At 32.2% G+C, this 24029-nt stretch overlaps 1 protein-coding gene across 1 annotated transcript; it reads right to left on the reverse strand.

Annotated features, from left to right (window-relative positions):
• Positions 1 to 15132: 15132 nt before the first annotated feature.
• Positions 15133 to 19090, reverse strand: LOC134719492 (acetylcholine receptor subunit alpha-type acr-16-like). Its single transcript, XM_063582483.1, has 4 exons — positions 18952 to 19090; positions 17740 to 17870; positions 16048 to 16184; positions 15133 to 15557 (listed from the first exon to the last, which is right to left on the reverse strand). The coding sequence occupies exons 1-4, from the start codon at positions 19010 to 19012 to the stop codon at positions 15206 to 15208; spliced, it is 681 nt and encodes a 226-aa protein (XP_063438553.1). The 5' UTR covers positions 19013 to 19090; the 3' UTR covers positions 15133 to 15205.
• Positions 19091 to 24029: the final 4939 nt, after the last annotated feature.

Here is a 24029-nt window from a genome sequence, read left to right on the forward strand (position 1 = left end):
GAATATTCAATTTCTCCCCAAAAGAGGAGTATTTTGAGAAACAGCTGTATTTACAAAGTGCAACCTGTAAATGTTCTAGTAAAAAACATAATTTGGAAAAATGAAATTAAAAAATTTTCATAAAAAATTAACTTCAGTCATACACGGTAGAATATGACCGAAAGGCACGATAACGTACTGGTCAATTTTTCACACATTTATAAAGATTCTAGCCCTTTGGCTACAACATATATATTAAAACAGATAGAATAAACAACATTGTTTTGATTAATCATATTCGTACTTCAGGCTTTTATTTCAAACATTTAATTAATAATATATTTTTGTATTAATGTAATCAAAAACAAAATTGCACTTGCTATTTTAACATCTGTTTCTTTTATTATATAGGCATCATGTTGTGATATTTATTGTGACGTTGAACTCGAACCATGTTTCGCTGTATTCTTCTCCTCGCCGTTTCCATTGTTACAATAAAGGTAAGCAATTTATGCCAGTAGAAGTACCATGATATAGGGATGATGATGATGAGAATGATAAGGATGACGATAAGAATATTATTCATATTTTTTTTTACATCTATATAATATAATACTGTTTTTAATTAAACCAATTCATTTCAGAACAACATCATGCAAAAACGAAGGTGTGGCATGATCACCATTCGACTTCAACGATGAGCAAAACCAAACCGCATAGCAAGTTAAAAAAAATCAAACAATTTAGAATAAGAATACTAACGACCAGATTTATGACCAAAAACAATAAACAAAAACCATTCTTATATAGAGAAGAAAACAACGACAACAGGCGTCGGACGTGGTCGATATAAAACGGCGCATGTCCACAACTTGGGATAATATAAAAATTGAAAATCATAACTATGCATATTATTTTTTCATTTCCTATTGTTAATTATCCATTTATAGATGTTGACGTCCCCTTGTCACCATCTTGTGGTGTTTATACATTTAAACTTGTTCGATTCGCTCGTATACGCAGCAACGTATTTGATTTTAACGAAAGCAATTTCTATATTTCTGAAAAATTATTACCCCAGGTTTTTCGATATCACAAAGTAGTTAAAACATTTACTAAATCACTACATCGGTACCAGGCCATAATTAGTAAATATATATATTTATCACATATTTTTTTACTGATATGTACGTTTTTGCATGGCCAATAAAAGCCGGAAGTCAAGGTTGGTTATCAGCCCTCGGGGCCGATATCGACATCAGCCCTCGAAATCCATATCAAGCCCCCGAGTTTAACGTCCGGTAACCTGTTAATCAAAGACTATTTGTAAACAAGTTGATCACAATGAAAAGAAATTTAGAAAGTAACGAATGTGCTGTAGAAAAAAAGTAGAAATCAACAGTGAAAATCACAAAAGTTCCCGTAAAAATTTGACGTCATGAAGAGATCAGAAAATATATGACGCCACACTGGAATAAGTAGCGTTATAGGATTCTTCCTTAGCATTTTTTAACATTTGTAATGTAACACTTTGAAGTCGTTTAAAATTTACAATTCTTAGAATTAATATATTTATTGTTAATTATTTCTTAAACTTTTCACAAAACGTTTTTAAACTATTGTGATACCAACTTTTTTTAAAAATATGTGATAAATAGAATATTACATGTCATTTTCCATATGGTCCATGGTATCAGCCCACGACCCATATCAAGCCCTCGGGCTAAAGCCCTCTGGCTTGATATGGGAGTCTAGGGCTGATACCAGGGCCATATGGAAAATGCCATGTAATAATCTATAAATATATCAACATGCAGACATACGTTCAGGTATTTCACATCCAACCTTTTATGGTATAATTATTTACAAAGCCCAAAAAAATGTCGGCATTCACCTCAAAAGCTTACTTAACCTTTCAACATACATTTTCAAAAGGTATATAGTTACGATACTGTTGTCAGGTCATTAAGGATTGCATATGTTGGTATTAATTTTGATTCACTCATAGGGTCTTTGCATTGTTAATGAACACATTTTTTTCTAAAACCAGTTTTCGACATAAAACGGGCTTTGATGTTCTCATATATATTATAATGATATGATATTTAACCTCTAACGGGAGGGATTGTGCTTGATTTTCATATGATGAAGACATAACTGCTAGTAATCCTTTGTTCATGTATGTATCCTTGTTATGTTGCTTAGTTTCCTTTGTTACCTATTCTGACATCGTACATCGGACTCAGACTTCTTTTAAACTGAGTTTTCTTTGCCTATTGCTGTGTTTCTTTATTATACATTGGCTAGAAGTAAAGTATATAGGGGAGGCTTGAGATCCCACAAAACATGTTTAACCCCGCCGCATTTTGTTCGCCTGTCCATTTTCAGGAGCCTTTGGCCTGTGTTGGTGTGTGTATTTGTTCATTTATATGTTTTGGAGTTTAGTATGACGTCCATTTTCACTGATCTAGTACACATTTTTATTTAGGGGCCAGCTGAGGCCCACCTCTGAGTGCTGATTTTTCTGGCTGCGTTGAAGACCCATTGGTGGCCTTTAGCTGTTATCTGCTCTTTGATTGGGTTGTTGTCTCTTTGACATACTTCCCATTTTCATTTTCATTTTTTTTATTAATTCAAAAAAGCATAGAGTCAGAATATTTCTTATTTATTGTTTTTTCTTTCATCCTAAGGCTAGATCACCAGTATACGGTAAGTAGAATTAAATGTACCGGGATATATTAATATATCAAATATAATATACCTGCTGGAGGAGCAGTGGGACCTTTTTCCGGACGTGGGGATTGTGTCTTTATTTTTTGTGGGAATTCGAGAATGTGGCTGTATTTTTGCGAGAGGAAATGATTAATTGTTTTGGATCAGGGAAATACTTGTTTTTTTTATTTCAGAATTAGGAATGACAACTCCTCCTACCACTCACTTTTGATATACGTTTCAAGCTTACCCCTTTTCGAATCAGTTCCTACACAGTACTTCTTTTTAAGGTTACCTTATGTTTGGATATGATTCTCTCAATACATCATTAGTTTTAAACGGACCTAAGCATTATAAGGCAATATCAAAAAAGCAATTATTGTGCTTAAATTTGATATTGGGAATTATTCAAGCAAGAGTCCGTCAAAAAAAACCATTGCAGAACATGGAACTTTTAAAACCATTCCAACAATCATTTAGGACATTCTGCAAAAGAAACCGTAAGAAATATCGGCAACTGTTTTTTGAGAAGCTATATTTAATATACTTCAATATCGATTGACTCAAATACATGTAGCACTGACCATGCTGAAGACGAACAGGCACCTTACAAATAGCAACAGCTTATGTATGTTTGATTAATAGAGGAAGACTAATTCAACTAGACATCGCAGATTTCTTTTCGTGAAATTGAAAGGTTAAACACAAAAGTGAGGCGAAGGATATCAAAGCGACATTCAATGTGTAATATATGTCGTCAATTACACAAGAACATTATCAATACACACAATGGCAAACAACAGAACGATTTTATTAAAATAAAATGACTTTTCTGTTGGTTACAGGAATTGTTCCCACAGATATTCTTTAAAGTTGTCAGTATTTTTCACTTGATTCCAATGAAATGTTGACGAAAACCGCATCTGCTGCATTAACATTGGTACCGTTTACCGTATAGTGGGTTATTTTCGCGGGTGTAAAATTTCGCGATTTTCATTGAATAAGGTATACGAAATATTTTGGCAGTTATTTTTTAAGCGGATTCAAAACTTTTATCAATACCTTTGCATGTACCGTTTTAAATTGGCGCTATTTATTTGGCAATTGAGTTCTATCGGTGAAAATTGTTTAGTTCACGTACTGATTCCGTATTTTCGCGGTAGTTACCTTATTATACAATAAACTCAAAATAAACTGTTCTAATGATCTACTAATAAATTTAAAGTCGAAAACCATCTTTATTGATGAAGATCAATCGTTGTTTACAAACAGTATCAACATTACGGGAGTTTCCCTAATATGATCCATGGTTGCCGATTGGTAAACAATATGTAACAAGCTCAGTCATTGGTCAGTCGAAAGTATAAATACCAAAACAACAACAGAAACGAGGGAGTGTTTGGTTGACAAGAATGGGTAGTGACAAACTTTAATAAATGCTGGAATATGTAGCTTATTGAACGTTACCTTTGTTTTAATTTAAGGTTGTCGGTGCTGGTGCTAAGGGTGACGGTGACGGTGCTAAGGGTGCCGGTGACGGTGCTGAGGTTGTCGGTGACGGTGCTGAGGTTATAGGTGCTAAGGTTGTGGGTGACGGTGACAAATAGTCACCAATCACGGTGACTGTGCTAAATACGGTTACCGGTGACGGTGACATTGCTATTGAAGGTGCACATTTAGAGTTCTGTTGGCGGTTTTGGCATGATTAATATGCAATTTTAGGTGTTATACTAAGTTGCTGTCTTCTTAGTTCTATAATGTAGAAGGGTGTTTTTTTTATCCTTTAATTGAGATTATAGAAAGATACAAAATAAGTGGCAACCTTGTTACTTGAATGTTGAATTAAACATGTAGTAGTTGTGTGTGTCTATGGAAGACCATCCTGAACCAGGGACCTGACCCGACCAGTGACGAATCCTACAAGACCCATTCTCTCCAGCGTGGATTATTATTGATATTAATAAAATATGAAACTTTATATTATTCAGATATTTTATTTCATAACTAAGAATTATATATAAATACAAGTATACGTTTTCCCTTTCTGTAACGTGTTTTGGTCCGACGGTTAATAGTGGACGTCGAACCTTACACTTTATAGATCCTTTAAATCCCTTTTTCTTTGTGACCCTGTGTTCTCTGTTGGCCGACTCTAGCACCAGGGAGGCGGCCTTACAATAATATACTGGTGCAACAAACCATGTAAATTTATGTTTTTTCTGGATTTAGGAGAATAATGATAGTTTCTAATGATGGTATAGTTTTCTTAGGTATCAGGATTTAGTTCAAGCTTCATTGTAAATATAACAAAATTTGATGAGACCGTTGAATAAAATGAGAGGTTTACCGCTTTAAAACCAAATTTAATCTTAAAGCTACAAAAGTAGAAAGTAATACATCGTATAATCAGTGTTTACTGACCCTGTTTCAGCTCAATGTTCCACTGTTCCACTGAGTTGTCCTAGATTCTGTGAAAATGGGTTTAAAGTAGACGCTAACGGATGTGAGATTTGCGATTGCAACACACCTCGTAAGTCTGTATGATAAGCTAAACATATTTCATAAAAAAAACTGAAACATCTTACTGAACGATAACTTTCATTTATTTGTGATTGACTGCTAAAGTACTGACTTTGTACACGCACTTTGAAAAATAAAACAATACACTGGATCTGTTCGCGTAAAATAAAGGTATTGAATATCCCAAAGTTATATCATCTGTATGATGCCAAAACGATTATATATCAACAAAAAAGAAGTATATCGACTGAAAACATAAATATGAAAAAAGCTACAATTGATTAATTATTAAACGAATAACTGTACAATATAGCTTTCCGGTCTATATTATAGCTTTCCGATCTACTATTGTATAGCTTTCTGATCTACTGTTTTATAGCATTCCCATCTACTGTTTTATAGCTATCTGATCTACTGTTTTATTGCTTTCCGATCTACTGTTTAATAGCTTATCGATCTACAGTTTTATAGCTTTCCGATCTAATGTTTTATAGCTTTCCGATCTACTGTGTTATAGTTTTCCGATCTACTGTTTTATTGCTTTCAAATCTACTGTTTAATAGCTTTCCGATCTACATTTGTACAGCTTTCCGGTCTACTGTTTTATAGCTTTCCGATCTACTGTTTTATAGCTTTCCAATCTACTGTTTAATAGCTTTCTGATCCACTGTTGTATAGCTTTCCGATCTACTGTTTTACAGCTTTCCGATCTATTGTTTTATAGCTTTCCTATCTACTGTTCTATAGCTTTCCGATCTACTGTTTTATAGCTTTCCGATCTACTGTCTATAGCTTTTGTTTTATAGCTTTCTGATCTACTGTTTTATAGCTTTCCGATCTACTGTTTTCAGTTTACCTTTGAAAATATGGTTAAACATTTGACTCTTTTGAAACGATTCAAAATACTAACATTACTATCATAACTGCAGATTTTATCCGGAAGGTTTGAAAAGTTTTCTATAGATCTATATTAGAGTTAGAATCATTAACAAATGTTAAATATATAGAGAATAATACATGGCAAAATCCGTATCATATGTCGTATCATCCTGAGACATCAATATCAGCCCGAGGGCCTTTAGGCCCGAGGGATGATATTGGTCGAGGGTGATACGGCATGTGATACGGATTTTGCCATGTATTATACGCTTTATCATATATTTCAACAGAAGAGTATTATAGTATATGAACTTTTTTCTGATCCATAGCACTGGGTTACCTTCAGTTCTGCTTAAAATTTTGTCTTGTTTCAAAGCTTTAAAATAACTGCTCAATTATTTATACGAAGCACCTAGGTTACCTTACAATATCTGTTGTTTTGAAAATATTTTGTTTATTATTGTATATATTTAAGTGTTTGGTATTTTTTATAGTTGCATTGAGTGTGCCAAAAAATATGTTGTAAAAACTTGATGTTCGTGACGTCACATACAATATGAAAACTTGATGTACGTGACGTTACATACCAAACAATGACGTCATTCCAAAAAATTACCTATTTTTAGAAAAAAATTCTTAAGCAAAAAAAAAATCATAAAAAACTGACTTAAGTTAAAAAAAAAAAAAAAAAAAAAAAAAAGGTATGCGATACGGGTTTTACCATGCGATACGGGGTATGCGATACGGGTTTAGCCATGCGATACGGGGTATGCGATACAGGGTAGGTGATACAGACTGGAAAAAAGAACCTTTATTAGATATACAAAATAGCTGTATTTTGTACTAAATATATGATAAATAGTGTTAACACTGATGAGCATAACACAACTGATGATATTTTGAACAGCATTTACGGAAGCTATTCCAACAATATATGGATGTTAGCTGGTATTACAAGGCACAGTTGTCGCAAGTTAAAATTATTTCCTTTTCACTTGATTTAAACGAAATTTGATATTTGAATTTAGTGAACAGTTGTATCACTGGCAATCATACCACATCTTCTTTTTTTACATTAGGTAATAATTCATAATCTTTGAGTGATCATTTTCAGCTCACTGCCCGGATGTTATGTGTGGTATGTACTGTTCACATGGATTTATACTTGACGCCGCCGGATGTGCAATTTGTAAATGCAAAAAACCACGTACGTCTGTTAAATAAGCTTAATTATTCTTTTAAAGGTGAAACAGCTAATCATAGATAGAAAGTTCATATATTGGTAATCGAATGTTATTGAAGTGACTTTGTACAGACACTCAGACGGAACAAAGTCTTCTTATAAACAATAAATGAAGGGACCGTCACAGAATGCAACATGTGGAGCGGGATCTTATTACCATTTCAGAGCACACGAGATCACTACTAGTCTTAGTGGGGTTCGCTTTGCTCTGCCTTGTGTTTTTATATTGTGTATTTTGTAGTGCTGTTTGTCTCTGAGTTTGAATGTCCCTTTTGTATACTTCGACGCTCATACACGTATGTAAAAATTCATGATCCATGATCTATAAGCTTTCCTTTTTCATTTTTTAGCTCGCTGTCCAGATGTTATGTGCGAAATGTACTGTGAACATGGGTTCAAAGATGGTGCTGATGGGTGTGGAATTTGTGAATGCAACCTGCCACGTAGGTCAATAATTAGGATAAACGAATCTTATGTTCCCAATATATTCAGAACCATTTTAAATCAAATGAAAAACGCAATTTGTAACATGTCTTTCGAGTTCTTTATATTTGTGTTCTTTTTCGATTTTCAACAAAAGCCACAGTAGTAAACCGCTGTTCAATAGTCATGTATCGATTAAGCAAAAACAAATCCGGGTAACAAAACAAAATCGAGGGAAACACATCAACTATAAATATGGAAAACAACGGAATAACAAAAATACTGAACTGCTTCAAAATCAAACGCCAACATACAAAGAAACGGACTATTTCATAACAACTGCCATATTTCTGACATGGTACAGAAGATTTTAAGAACAACTGATGGGTTGAACCTGATTTTATGGTTTATAATGTAATAATAAAAAAGTACTTCTAAAAAGACAACATTACGTGACAGAAAAACAGTACAAATAAACGAAAGAGCACTCAGGACAGAGAAAAACATAAGTAAATAATACAATAGTATATCACAGAATAACAACAGACACCATCCACAAAAAGTACACCACAATATAATATTGAATATCGGGATGAATTATTTGTTATTTTAGTTTCGTCATATTGACAAAATTGGGTACACAAGGTAATGCCTGTGGTGTTTATAAATCACTGTCAAAGTAGTAAGTGGTTAACTTCGATATATTTCTAAAATATTCCTTTGATAGATTACGAAACAAATTGAAAACCTTACTTTCGAACTCTAATAAGCGAAGTTGGCCTTAAATAGATGTAGCTCTCCGTAGATAGTAGATGTTTTTGTGTTCTGTGAAATTGTTCCTTTTAAAATTGTTATACGATGATGACTGATGTACCCATATTTTGACTATTTTATTAATTGTGAATGTTTGTTTGACGCATCATTTAAATATAACGGAATTCGATGAGACTGTTATTAAAGTGAGAGGGTTAGCGCTATAGAACCAGGTTTAATCCACCATTTTCTACATTTGAAAATGCCTGTACCAAGTTAGAATATGACAGTTCTTGTCTATTCATTTTTTATGCGTTTTGTTATTTGATTTTGCCATGTGATTATGAGCTTTCTGAGCTTTCTGATCTACTCTTTTATAGCTTTCTGAACTTCTCTTTTATAGCTTTCCAATCAACTGTTTTATAGCTTACCGATCTACTGTTTCGATAGCTTTTCAATCTACTGTTTTATAGCTTTCCGGTCCGTTGTTTTATAACTTTCCAATCTACTGTTTTATAGCTTTCTGATCTACTGTTTTATAGTTTTCCGATCTACTATTTCATTGTTTTCCGATCTACTGTTTTATAGCTTTCCGATTCACTGCTTTATAGCTTTCCGATCTACTGTTTTATAGTTTTCCGATCTACTGTTTACCAGCTTTCCGATCTACTGTTTTATAGCTTTCCGATCTACTGTTTTATTGCTTTCAAATCTACTATTTTATAGTTTTCCGATCTATAGTTATATAGCTTTCTGATCTACTGTTTACTAGCTTTCCGATCTAATGTTTTATAGTTTTCCGATCAACAGTTTTATAGCTTTCTGATCTACTGTTTACTAGCTTTCCGATCTACTTTTTTTATATTTTTCCGATCTACTGTTTTATAGCTTTCTGATCTGATGTTTTAAAGCTTTCCGATCTACTGTTTTATAGCTTTTCGATCTACTGTTTTATAGCTTTCCGATCTACAGTTTTATAGCTTTCTGATCTACTCTCTTATAGCTTTCCGAACTTCACTGTTGTAGCTTTCCGATCTACTGTTTTATAGTTTTCCGATCTACTGTTTTATAGCTTTCCGATCTTCTGTAGTATAGCTTTCCGATCTGCTGTTTTATAGCTTTCCGATCTACTCTTTTATAGCTTTCCGAACTTCACTGTTGTAGCTTTCCGATCTACTGTTTTATAGTTTTCCTGTCCACTGTTTTATAGCTTTCCGATCTACTGTTTTATAGCTTTCCGATTATGGACTTTCCGAATTGATTTCCTCTTAGTTCAGTTTTTTTGTGATTTTACTTCTTATATGTTCCTTTGGGTCGTACAGCTTTCTCAAGCATTTAGTTTTGAAGGGCCTGATATGTTATTTTTGTTCTTCGTGATAGGCGCATTTATACGCTATCGTGATCCGCTTTTCTACAGATATTTTTTTCTATATATATTTTCGTAATCCGTGATCATGAAAATTTAGTTTCTGTGAATCGTGATTGACAAAAAAAAATAAACTCGTGAATCGTGATGATAACCCCCATTAGGCCCTTCATTTTTGGTCTGATCGTTTCAGTTATAAGTAATTAGAATGAGATAAGCGCTTCATTTTGACACAGTGTATAATACATGTTTATTGTACTAAACATTTCTATTCCAGCTCGAAGAGGTTACTGATTGAAAAGATGATATACAATTATTAATTACAGACTTCAGCGGATATGTATGTCATAATAAAATCAAAGCTTGTATCTTACATGTATGTGTATTTCATATTTCTTCTTGATTCAAGTTAAGAGCAACACAAACCGACCATTTAGTGAACATGGGAAACAAGTTGTAACTAACAAAATCCACCAACTGTTAATATCGAGAAAAAAAGTGACTATGCGGTAAAGGATTTGCTCATTGTTGAAGGCCGTACGGTGACCTATAGTTGTTATTGTCTGTGTCATTTTGGTCTCTTGTCGACAGTTGTCTCATTGGCAATCATACCACATCTTCCTTTTTTACATTTGTCATTTGCGTATGTTGTTCATAGAAAGTAATATCCTTGTTTTCCAGGGGGGACTTGTGCTGCAATTAGTTATAGGTAGCCTTGCAAATTAAGATTTGACTTTTATAAGAATCATGTATGCCTTTTTCAACTGTCTTTCTATGGTTTGTTCTTACGCTGTACTATAACACCACTGTCCCAGGTTGGGGAGGATTTGCGACTTCAAACGAGTTCAATGCTTCACATTCCGAATATGCCTGTCCCAAATCAAGACATAGTGTGTGTTCTTGTGGAATATACTTCTTCTTATTGTCATTTGAATCGCATTTCCTTCAGAAACTTGTCAAAAGCAAGAAGATCAAAGAAGCCAGATTATTTTATTTAAAATGTAACTTTCAGATTGATGAGGATCTTTTCTGATAGGGTTCCAAATATATATGTCTCAGAACTAGAAATTAAAGAATCAACAGACACGGCTCCCTCCGCATCATCGTTAGACTTATACATCGAATGTGACATGCACAGTCATCTTAGTACCAGAATCTATGATAAACGAGACGATTTTAATTTTGAAATTATCAATTTCCTCGACCTTTGTAGCAATATTACAACCTTACCTGCAAGTGTATCAATATTAATATGTACTGTTGTTTTTGTTTTGCTGTTTTTTGTTTGTTTGTGGTATGTCATTAACTTATATCTATCTAGAAATCGCCATTGACGCGCATTATAAAATTCGGAACAGAAAATGTGGAGTTATCTGCATTTATCGGTACAATAAAAATGCATCATAATATATATTTTAATGCAAAACGATTCATAACACTTAAAAACAAGGCAAATTTAACACATTCGTATGTAAGGTTTTTTAAAGTTTTATTGTTTCATACGGAACAGAAAATCATGCATTGTATACTTCCCTGGGTTATACAAAGTAAATTATATTCAGGTGATTTTCATTAAATGTATTTCAAGTCTTAAAAACAATCATGATGTGACCAACATGTATTGTTTTTTATATACATGTATCACAGTTTCGTGCTTTCATCATGTCAGGGTTTTTTTTGTTTTTTTTATCTATAAATAACTTTACTCTTTTTTGCGATAATATTTTCATTACAAATAAAAAAAAAAACATAGCACACCTCCGATAAACTAATTTGGTATCTACGGTCGATCAAGACAAGATCCATATGAATATAAAATAACAAAAAAAATCATAAACAGTATCTACAGGTCGAATTAACCAGAAAATACGATTTGCGAGTACTCGCAGTTACTGACAGCTAGTTAAAAGCCAAAAACAATTAATAATAAAAAAATTCATGCACCAGAGACTAAAATCAACTAAAACACATCCCAGAGATTTAGTATTTTAACGTCGCGAACAGTCAGAAAAGATATGACTAGACAGCCCTTGATATGTTCTAAGACAACAAAATCCAGAAAAAAATGTTTTATTCATACCATAATTTACATATATACTGCTGTATTTGAAGTCTTCCTTTAAATTTATAACTCTTCTTTATAAAGCATGATATGTAAATCCTAGAAATCTATTTTTCCCTTTTTTTAACGGTATTAAAATTTGAGATATGCGGTGTTGTGTTTCTTTTACAGTTTCCGATTTACCCATTTTGTTTAGCAGCATATTTAATTTAGAATGTCTTTTGAGTGAAACAAATATTAAATAGGTTTTTTTTTATATAAGAGCTTTTAGGGATTTACTAGGTTTTGAAGATGATTTAAAAGTTTTAAAACAACGATGTTATTTTAAAAGTATACAGAAATGCTTTATTTAGTTTATTCATGTGCCGATCGTTGCGTAAAATGATTGTCTCGTTGGAGAATGCCAGGTGTTTCTTTGCCTGTAACAATTCAGGAATATGACAGTACTTGTCCATTCGTTTTTGATGCGTCTTGCTATTTGATTTTGCCATGTGATTATTGACTTTCCGAATTGATTTTCCTCTAAGTTCTTTTTTTTTTTGTGATTTTACTTTTTGCAAGCAGGATTAAAAAAAGAGGGAGGAAAGATACTAAAGGGACAGTCAAACTCATAAATCTAAAACAGACTGACAACGCCATGGCTATTAAGTTGTGATGAGATCCGTACGATAAATCAAACAAGAAACATTAAATCAATGATTCAAAATCAAAAGAGATTCTGGGTAAAAAATAAATAACCAGTAACGAACGTGACATATTTTCGAATATGACTGTGTTGCTGAGTGTAAATTCGTATTACTATTGGACTTAATGCATTCAACATTCGTGTATAGAATTTTCTCTTTAACCACGTCATTTTATTGTTAGAATAATTTAAGTTTTGTATATCTCTTTGGTGCCTTGCTCATCTCTTGTAACCATCTCATTTCATCTTCATATATAGCAAGTTTCCTTTCCCATTCAAATAAAGATTGGTATGAATTGTAAACAATTCAATTTTCAATTGAATTCTTTAAACGATCATAAGTTTTGAATGAATCTTTAGTGCAAATAATTGTTTTCCAATCATTTGGTTTTGCTCTTTGTAACATATATATTTGCCGTATCGAATTTTGTTTAGGTAAGTTTAGGTAAGATGCTAGTTTCAGAGATATTGCCCTGTTCATCAATTACATCATGTATACTAATAATGTCACTTTTTATCCAATCTTCAAAGTTAAACATTTTCCATTAAATCGGATATTATCGTTTCCCCACAAAACCTGTTTTCTAATTCCAAGGACATTTTGGGGATATTCCGTGTTACCTCCCATTATACTTATGTTTGATTAGTTGTTTATAGAAGTCAGGTAACTATTGTAACTTACTTTTATCAATGTCGTTAATACTCTTTAAATTCATTTTAAATACAAGAAGATTTTTTCCTAATTTTGTTGATTTATATTTTTAATTTTTTCCTGACTGTGTTTTAATCGACCGAGCCATATCCTTCTAGATTTTTTTATTAAATTTCAAACCTGAGAGAGTACCACATATTTCTATTAAATTAATAACTAGAGATACATCTATGTTTAATTGAGGAAAAAGAGTAGTACCGTCAGCTAATTGGCAGATTTTGAGGGTTTTACTCTTACCGTCTATTTTTATTTCTAGTCCTTTTAAGTTTTTATTTTCCCTTATCTTTATTGCCATAACTGCTACAGCTAGAACAAATAGTAACGATGATAATGGACATCCTTGTCAAATCGTATGAGATGCCCTAAAATGGGGTGAAACCAATCCATTATTAATTATGCATCCTTTAATATCAGAGTACATTGTCTGAACCCACCGTATAAAGTTATTTTGAAATCCATTTTTTTTAAAGTCTCAAACATGCTGTCCCATTCTTATGAGTCGAATGCCTTTGGAAAATCAAGAAATAAATTGACCCATCAATTTTGAAAGTTTCAGAATAGTCTATGACATCTTGTATTTGTCGGATGTTGAAACCAATATACCTATTTTTGACATATTCTTGTTGGTCAGTATGTAAGTGATTTGGTGTCAGGGGTTTTAATCTTTGTGCTAAGCCAACACAGCAAGCTATAAGTGACTCCAAAATTACTAGTGTACACAATTCAAACAGGTAAACCAACCTTAAACCGGAAAATACCCATGAACCACATCAACAAACGATAACTAAAGAACAACAGACCCCCGAATCAATCCGGACAGGTACATAAACATGTAACGGGTATGGATAGCTTTGTTCCGCCGGCATACAATATCAATGCAGGTGAAGGCAACTCGTTTCCTTCGGAAGTTCTGCGTACTTAATTCGGATAACATTTTTGATGGGGAATGTAAGTAAGGGACTAGAAAATCAATGTACAGTTATTTTGTTCTGTTATACGATATTTCTATATCGCAGCACTCCCACTTGGGATTTATGGGTTTAATAATTAATCAAATTTTTACACAGATATTTAAAAACAGTGGTGGGGTGATTTATAGGTTTAGAATTATTAAATACTGGTGTAAGACTATGATTTTTCATGTAAACAAGTGTTAATATCTTTTTATAATATTTACACAAAAATAGTGCGGGAAAGGGACATGATTTTATTCTGGATGCGGGAAGCGGGAATATATTTTTTTTTCTGCTTTGAAAAACAAAGGTGCGGGCGGGTCCGTCGAACAAGGAATTGAATTGTTGTAGCCTAAAACACGGTTTTATCACTTTAGCTTACAGTAATGTGGAAAAGTTTTCAAATGTGATAACACATTGAACATTGTTGAATCATTGCGTGATTGATTTAAGATTCATGAATATCGTTGCCGGCTTGATAGATGTACATTGCAACAACAAGGTTGTCGTCGCTATATACATATGCTTTTCAAAATGGTTTTGATATCAGTCTTGCATGTAATATTTGTGTAAGATCTTGTATGATTTACGGAAGACAAGTTCCTTAAAGCTGAAAGTTCGCGCCTTACTATTTATCTGTAATCAAAGATTCAAAAAGAAAGTATAAATACAAGGCGGATAATAGCTTAACAATCATATTTTAAGAATTGGAAAATAATGTTTCTATTAATATTTTTCTATCGTGAAATGAACTGGGTGGACACCTCGAACTGATAAAAGTAAATAAAATATCGTTTCGTACTAACGTTATGTGCGTTTTATATTTGAAATAAATGCACAATAAATATATTTGGATACTTTATAATCACAAATCACTGTAATATTTTCCGTGGAAACAATAAAAAGAATGAAACCTAATTACAGTCTGTCAAACCATCCTCTCTTTATTTTTTTCAAATTAACTGTGTATGTAATATCAGGGAACGGTTCTGGACAACACGCATAATACAACACATTCCTGACCACGCTTGTATCCATTATATCATAGTTGGTGTGTAGTTGAAAGTTTGACAAATCTATGACATGGCTTCTATTTTGTAAATCAATTTTAAATCCGTCAAATGTCCATGAGCCGAATTTGAAGGTACATCTTAATTCATCCTGTATCTGTCGACAGTTATCGACCTCGAGACGTATTGGCTGGCTGTAGTAAACACCTCCTGATTGGTCAATTAATGCGTTTGGTTCAAATCGTATCCTTGAGTCTGGACTGGAAAACAATAACATGTGGAAGTTTATTAAATTCTCGCTTTGTTGGTACTAGTAGACACATGTAAAATGATAAGTATTAGAATAAAAGAGTGTAAGAGATAAGAAGTAACTTTTAGGAGATCAACCCGTGCAGTTAACATTTTTTCTCCAGAAAGGTCTTTTTCAAAAAAAGTTCCATCTGTTTTTTTTTTTTATTTATTTATTGACAATAAACCTTTTCTTATTTAAACAAAAAAAAAATTTCTCAAAAGAACAAAACGAAAGATTAATTAAACGCACAACAATGCATTATAACAAAATAAAATGGAAATTTTATTACCGGTGATTTGCTTATTTTTTTAATCGAGATCTTTAAGATTTATTTAATATGTAATGTAGAGTCAAGTATAGGTGTGCATCTAACATGTAAACCAATTAGAAGAATCTGAAAGATTTGATAAAAAAAACAATTATCGAAACTTACTCAATTATAGGTGTAATTTACTCACTTGTCGTAAAGAACGATATCTGGTGTCCAAATCTGTGATATTGGTAAACGAATATTTGATGGAGAAGAATCCCATAGAAATCGTGGATCTCTCCATTCTGTACCTAGCCATGCGTCAATCGTCAACTTTGTACCATCCTGAATATATATATTCAAAATAAACAATATATACAAAATTTTCTCATAAAATATGATAACTTATTTTCTGATATTCAAGCAATAAACAATAAAGGCCATGTTTCTAAAATGCCGAAAAAAAACCTCCAGTTAAACAAACATTCAAAGTAATAAGAAACAATCAAATTAAAAAAAACCAATGCATATGTTTTTTATAACTCAATAGATAGATAAGTTTTCATTATAAAACTTATGTACATATACTTGTTTCTGAAGAAATTTGTTCATATTTAGAAGAAGTTTACTTTATTTTCATTACTTCCTTCCAGGATGCAATTCACCGACATATTTTCCGTATGCAAAGTGACCTCAGTGTGACCAATCTCGTAAAAATTCGGTGATCGCAATACTCATGGATGTCCTTAAAATAAACTATTATCTGATTGTACATGTTGAACACGTGCTCAATATCCATGGTTTTTAATGTTTGTTGACAAACTGGTGACATTCGTTAAACTTCGGCTTCAAAACACGAACTTTAATTACCTGTCATACTTTCACAACAAAACTGACCGATTGGAAAAAAAAATTGACGATTATACGAAATTTATGCCAAAATAAATGATAAACCGTGCACAAAAGACTAAGTTTATGATGTTTATAATCATTGTTTCAAGAATTTTAGAAATATGTTTTACCGGTCACTCGTTTATTATGACGATAAAATAACATACATTTGTTTGAATATATGTAATGTTTATTTGATAATCTTTATATATTGTGTTGAAACTTTAAACAAAATATCCGAAATAATTTCCTATACAAAGTTACCAATTCATCATTTTAATTAAGTGTTAACGTAGACAAAAGGTCAAATAGTATCTGTATTTAAGGAATAACAGTACTGTAGTTGAAGAGTTGCCACCGTCAATTGTAGATTTGACGGTCGCAAATGCAGTTTTACTGGCGACGCGTAGCGGAGACAGTGAAACGGAGATCAAATCAAAATTGACGGTGGCAACTCTTCAACTACAGTACTGTTATTCCGATTCTAATGCATTACAAAAAGAAAAAATCCGATAAAACTTGAAAAAAAATCTAAATGTGTCCAAAAAAAAAAATCCGCGAAACTTCATGGCTAAACGTGACGTCATACAAATTAAAACTTACAAACTGGACGTTATTACGTTACCTGTACGCTTCAAATTCGGATAAAATTACATTAAAACGGCGAATTCGAGGTAGGTGTTGTTTTATTTTCGATTATATAGTAGAAATCGAACATTTGTTGATTCATCAAATTCAAAATGGCTGGTCCCTCCTTAGTTACGCCTGGTCAACTATGGATTTGACGGCAGCGTTTAGCCAATGAAAAAAAATTGTTACATCCAAATTGCATTAGAATATAAATTTGATTCGTTTTAAAGTGTTTGTCACATGCAAGTGTGCCATTATTTACGAATGGTTATTGATGACAGATCTAAGATTCATTTTTTAACATGTTTCCATTTTATAGACTCGAAATCAAGTTTTACTATGTATATAACTGATGACAAATGTAATTCTTTAAACTTACAAATTCCACAATTCGAATAAGGGTCATGTCGTGTTTGACGACAACAGTGTCATTGTCCGTTGTTCCAGGATATGCTAGTTTATTGTAATCCTTCATTAAAGTTGAAATTAACCAATCTTCTATTAAAACACCTAAGAATTACAACAATACGATAATCATTAAATGGTCGGCATCTTCTATGAAGTATATTTACATCCTAAATCTGTCTGTCTGTCTGTCTGTCTGTCTGTCTGTCTGTCTATCAGCTAGTCTGTCTGTCTGTGTTGTGGTTTCATTTTTACGATAAACTTATCGAAGTTTGAACTTATGAAATAAATGTTGATCCTAATTACTTTAGTCAAAAGGATTAGGGTCCGTTGCATAGGAAAAGTTTGGCAAATCAAGAAAAAGGCTATTTCTAAACTGAACATAAAATAGAATGGGTTTTGTTGATAATGATAATTAGGGGGCGGGGTTGTTTATAATTTCTTTATTTTTACATTTCAAAGATAGTCAACTGCTCATGTCGTTACTGTACATTTTCGACAACAGCTGCATAATCTTATCTAGTACATTTAGATACATAATGCCAAGTTCAACCATAGCTTGATGCAGTATTCAGTATTATATTGTGTTGTCATTGTAACATGTGAAATGGCAAGTCGGATTAATTGAAAGTAATAATTGTTATGTTTCAATATTTTATTTCTGACTTCTTCATGTACTTTATGATTTTATCCATGTTAAGCCATTGCAGCTCACTGAATATATAAGTAACTTTTGCAAAAGGAATAACAGCTATAGCTAGTTTATGGCTCGAATACAAGTAGGGAAATCTGATAAACCTAATACTTGCTGATATTATTTGCAGTTCGCGGATGTAAGTTCAGTTAATGCGTAGCAATTCGTTAATGGATAATACGTAACTGACATAATCAAGTGCTGAATTATACATTGTTTATTCCTTTTCTAACTAAATTGTCCTCATCATGAACTCGTTCTTCCAATTAAGTACACTAGATGAGAGGAAATTACCTCGAAACCATAGCTAGGATTACTGTTGAAATATGTACGATGGTTTAATATTAAAGAATGGAACGTAAAAAAAAACCATATGCATTATCTGTTAAAAGCGTTGGAGCTTATGGCTTTATGCATAAATACATATGTTGTACACGTGTATAGGTTTCTTAACTATTTTCATGATCAATTCGCAAGTTAATGTTTTCTTACCTTGAACAACACATGGAAATTCTAGAATTAAAACCACTGTGAGAAAAATGTGTGTCTTCATCTTCTTGTCCAATGTAAAATGTATAATGCAATGTAAAATGTCTACGCAACATTCAAAATAAACTATATTATCTATCAAGTAATAACTGTGACATTCAAACAGAGATAATGAGTTTTTTAATAACCTGTGAACTAGTATGTAATTAATACTAATAATGCGTTTGACATTAATCATGTCAATATGCTAGAAGTGGATGATTGCTACAGTCATTATTTTTGTGGAAATCTATTTAATGTTCCTAAACCTTTAACTGACGTTCGCACAACCCGTAGAAGAATAGACAATTGCTATCAAAATTGGGAACTTAATAAGAGGCAGTTGATAAATAAAGTAAATGTCAATAGATCACCGGAGCATCTGTGGTCAGTGGTCAGTGGTCATTGGTCAGGGTAGTAAGTATGTCATATACAGTGGACAGTAGCCTTTCAACAGGTCAATGGTTTTCTGCAATAAATCATCCGTCAATAAAACCTGTCCACATACAATATAAATGCTGGAGTTGGCGTTAAATTACCAACACTCATTTAATAAATCAATAACACATACACCATCAAAGACTTTCTGGACGAATCATTATTCATTAAAACTTCGCCGTGGGTAAATTATACACAGCGTGTGACGTTGAAAAAAGGCTCCTGTATGATCAATTGAAACAATATAGAAAAATAAACAAGTCCTGATTACCACTACAACAAAAAACAAAATAACACATTTGAAAATTGACAAGCAGTTAAACTGTTGAAACATTTTTGAACTAATATCGAAACGTTACGGTATTTCCGTTTCTTATATCAACATGTTTTAATTAAAAACAAATTAATACAGACTTCGTCCCCATTCACAGGTAATGCCTGTCTCATATTAATGTTCTGGTTCTAGTGAGAAACGTGATCTGTTAAATCAAGGACGTATACAATTTTTCAAATATAAATGTGAATTTTTTTTAATTTATACGACGTTTACGGCCCTCTAAGACGTTTTTGATATTTTATTTGATATTTGTTTCTTTTCATTTTAGGCATCGAAGAAAAAAGTTAAAAACATAACAGAAAATGTCTACCACGATAATTAAGACTAAAGGGATTATTGGTGTTTACATTATCGTAACTAAACGAAAACATTTGTTTGAAGCGCGCATAATTGTAGTAGTGAGTAAATCCAAATCCAACGATTTGCAATATTTGAACGAGATACCGCGAGACACGAATCCTCGTTAGTTATACGTCATTGGTTGAATTTACCCACTAGTCTTTATTCTTAAAACTCAGTCTAGATCATAATAATTGAGTGTAATGTCTTAATATAGTATATGATGTGAATACCTTGTGACATTTTGAAGACACTTTTAATTCTAAGGATAAGTGCTATGTTGATCAGATACTGCTAGCGTTTGGATTCAGTGTCTAAGTTTTAAACTTATATAATTTTAAATTCAATACTTTTTTTCAATTTCTATTAGATATGTTCTATAATCTTATAATTTTATCAATGTATAAATAAATAATGCATCAGCCTTTAATGGAAAAATAATGTTTATTGCAAATAAATTAGATCGCGTTATTGAGTAAATATTATATTTCAAACTGATTATCATTATTTTTTCTTTTAAATTCCATACCTGGGATTAGGGTATTGGTTGACAACAAGTTCAATTGTGCGTATTTCAAGGATATATATTTGTTGTTACCTTTTGACAACATTACGCTGTTTTCTATTAGGTTTTGAGTTTGTTTTCGAAATTAGTTTGAATATAAAATCTCTTTAATGTCTAGACCATGTCTATATTTCTCTATACTTTGATCCGTTTCATGCATCAAAGTTAACCAGTTTGAAAATTAACTAAATTGTATTTAAAACTATAACTTATACAATTTGTGAAATTTGACATAGGAGATTTAACCTGGTAAGGGTCGGGATTGATAATTCTTCAAATACCCGCCATCGCAGGCCCATTTTTCTATTATATTTTCAGTAAGATTTTATATTCTCGCGAGCACAACTGTAACTATTTTTGAAAGAAATGTTTGTGTAACTTCTGTTTGGGTTAGTCGCGTGTACTTGTATTGTGACTGGCATGTATGGTTTATGCTGTGAAGACCTTAAAGTTTTCTTTTTATGCTGATATAATGCTGATATAAGGCTAAGAGTCAACTGCCTTCAATTGCTGAATATGTACGAATCAGGTATATATATATCTGTCAGCATACACATACTGATCGCTCTAAGGACAAAACATCAGCATGCAGGAGTTGCAATAAGATAATATAATATTACATATATAATAGAATGGAAATGGGAATGTGCCAAAAAGACAACAAACCAATCATAGAACAGACAACAGCGGAAGGTCAGCAATACATGTAGGTCTTTAATAAAAGTCTTTTTATAAGGCATTAAAACGACTACGCTTATTATTTAGGACGTCATATCCAATTCAAGTACGCATGTAGCTATTTTACTTTTTGAAGGTTGTCAGCCGTTTGTATTTTTATTTCAAATGCTAATAGCTCCAACATATTACTGCTTTTTGATTATTCAACATTAATCCGTTCTGAAAAAGAAACGTTAATCAACCTTACATTTAACAAAGCGTTTACAATAACAAACGGCCATAATGTATGTATCTTAGATGTTAAACAAAAAATCCTTTAAACAAATCTGTTAGTCCTTGACATTTTTTTATATTTTGTTTTTAAGTACAACATCTATGAAGATTAAATATTTAAGTAAATATCTGTAATCTTTTAACAATCAAGATGTAATCTTCAAAAAGAATGTATCCCATTATTATATATGAGAGTTCACCACTAAACTAATGTAATGTTATTATTCTTATAATCCAACATTATCTCTACAACCTATGATGTATTTGAGTCAATAGTTATCAAAGGTAATACTATTATCATTTTAATACGCCAGACGCGCGTTTCGTCTTTTTAAGACTCATCAGTGACACTCAGATCAAAATAGTTATTAAGCCAAACACATACAAAATTAAAGACCTCTGAGGACCAAAAATTCAAAAAAGTTAACGGCTAAGGTAATCTATTCCTGTGATAAGAAGTACCTTAGTTTCCGATAACATTTGATGTTTCGAAACAGGAAATTTATAAAAATTACCATATAATTAATATTCAGGTCGCCACCAAAGCTGCTGACTACCTGGCTGGTGATATCATCAGGAACACAACATTCACCAGCAGTGGCATCGACAAAGAGGTGATATAGCTATCAAAGGTACCAGGATTATAATTTAGTACGTCAGATCAAAATAGTTATAAAGCCAAACAAATACAAAGTTGATGAGCTTTTATGACCAAAGATTCAAAAAAGTTGTGCCAAATACAAGGTAATCTATTCCCGGGATAAGAAATACCTTAGTTTCCGACAAAATCAATGTTTTGTAACAGGGATTCGAAAATAATGACCATATAATTAATATTGATGTCAACACCGAAGTTCTACTGAGCTGGTGATAACATTGGAGACGAAACGTCCACTAGCAGCAATAATAGATTTCACGAACATCAAGGTAGTTAATCAAAATGGACTCCGTTTGCGGGTATCGTTAAACTCAAAGACAAAAAGTCAAAAAATAACAAACCATGGACAGAAGTATATACAAAAACAAAGTCTAAGCAAAACTAAATCCATAAAATCCAGATGAGCCTTATATCTTCACCTGTGTGTTGGTTTAATTTATCCCGAGTCGATCTCAAAAGGGGACTTTTTTTATTCTTACTTGCTTTAGAGGTTTCGAATGTCTTTCTCGTTTGTGTTCGTTTATATTAGACTCATAGCATGCTCATACATCATGTAGTTGACTAGCCAACTCAATTGGACATACCATTCCCTTCCATTTCATAAAAACGAAACATAACTTAATTGGTGAAATGTAAGCATCGGATAACTAAGTGCTGATCTGGTGATATTCGTGGGTAAAATGCGAAAAGCAGCAGTGTTATCCAAAAAAGTTGTTATGAACTCGATTTGGCATAAAACTATTATATATTTAATCAGCATAACCAATATAGCTAACCTGTGTGCACTAAAATGCATCTTAAACATAAATGTACATATAGAATTGTTTATAATAATTTCCTTGCAACCAACCAATTTAGTTAACTTTGATGTTATATTTTTTTTATAATCCTTTAAGAGTTAGAACAGCTTTAGAATTAAAAATAGTAAAATATTCATAGAATTTTGGTTTCTACATTTAGACAAACTGTTAATCATTTTAATATTCATGAGCAATTACATATAAGTGTACATCTGATATCGTCAATTATACTGGATTCAATGTTGAAAGAAACCTAGTTTCTTGTGGACAGTTTTATCAAAGGCAAACATACCACATCTTCTTTTTTATATTGTCTCTTTTGAAGAACCATTTTGTAAAGTTTTCATTGTTATATTACGCAAATGAATCATCTATTATACATGAGAAGATCTCATTGTATTAAAGTAGTCGTTAACGTACTTATTATACCCTGAAAATAATCAAGTTGTAGAATATATTCACTCATTTACAACCGCGTTGGAAAAATAAGAGAAACCACTTTAAGCACTTCTATTTATTTATATCTGTCTTCCTCTATGATTTTTGATAAAAATTACATTTTAATAGACACAAGAGACCAATCTTTGACCAAAAAGCGTCGATATGAAAGATAAGTGCGTCAGAAAGGCAATTAGTGTTTCGGAAAGATTAGATTTTTTCTTTTATGGGAAAAATAACAAAATGACTCAGAAATTTTGTTAACGCTATCAAAATCTGTATAGTTGGACACCTTTAAAAATAATATATATAGAAAAGTTACTTATTTAAGTAATATTTAAAATAGCCTCGTTTTCAACATAACTTGTATAGGTAATTCTAAATGTTACATGTTTAAGAAATGCCCCTGACTGTTAAGTCAGATATCCATAATAGGATTGAGAAATTAATATCTACCAAAATATAATAATCTACAATTTCAAATAAAAAGTTACTTTGTAAGAATAGCAAATCACC

Source organism: Mytilus trossulus, chromosome 5 (genome assembly GCF_036588685.1).
Source record: "Mytilus trossulus isolate FHL-02 chromosome 5, PNRI_Mtr1.1.1.hap1, whole genome shotgun sequence".
In the NCBI taxonomy this organism is placed as follows: domain Eukaryota; kingdom Metazoa; phylum Mollusca; class Bivalvia; order Mytilida; family Mytilidae; genus Mytilus; species Mytilus trossulus.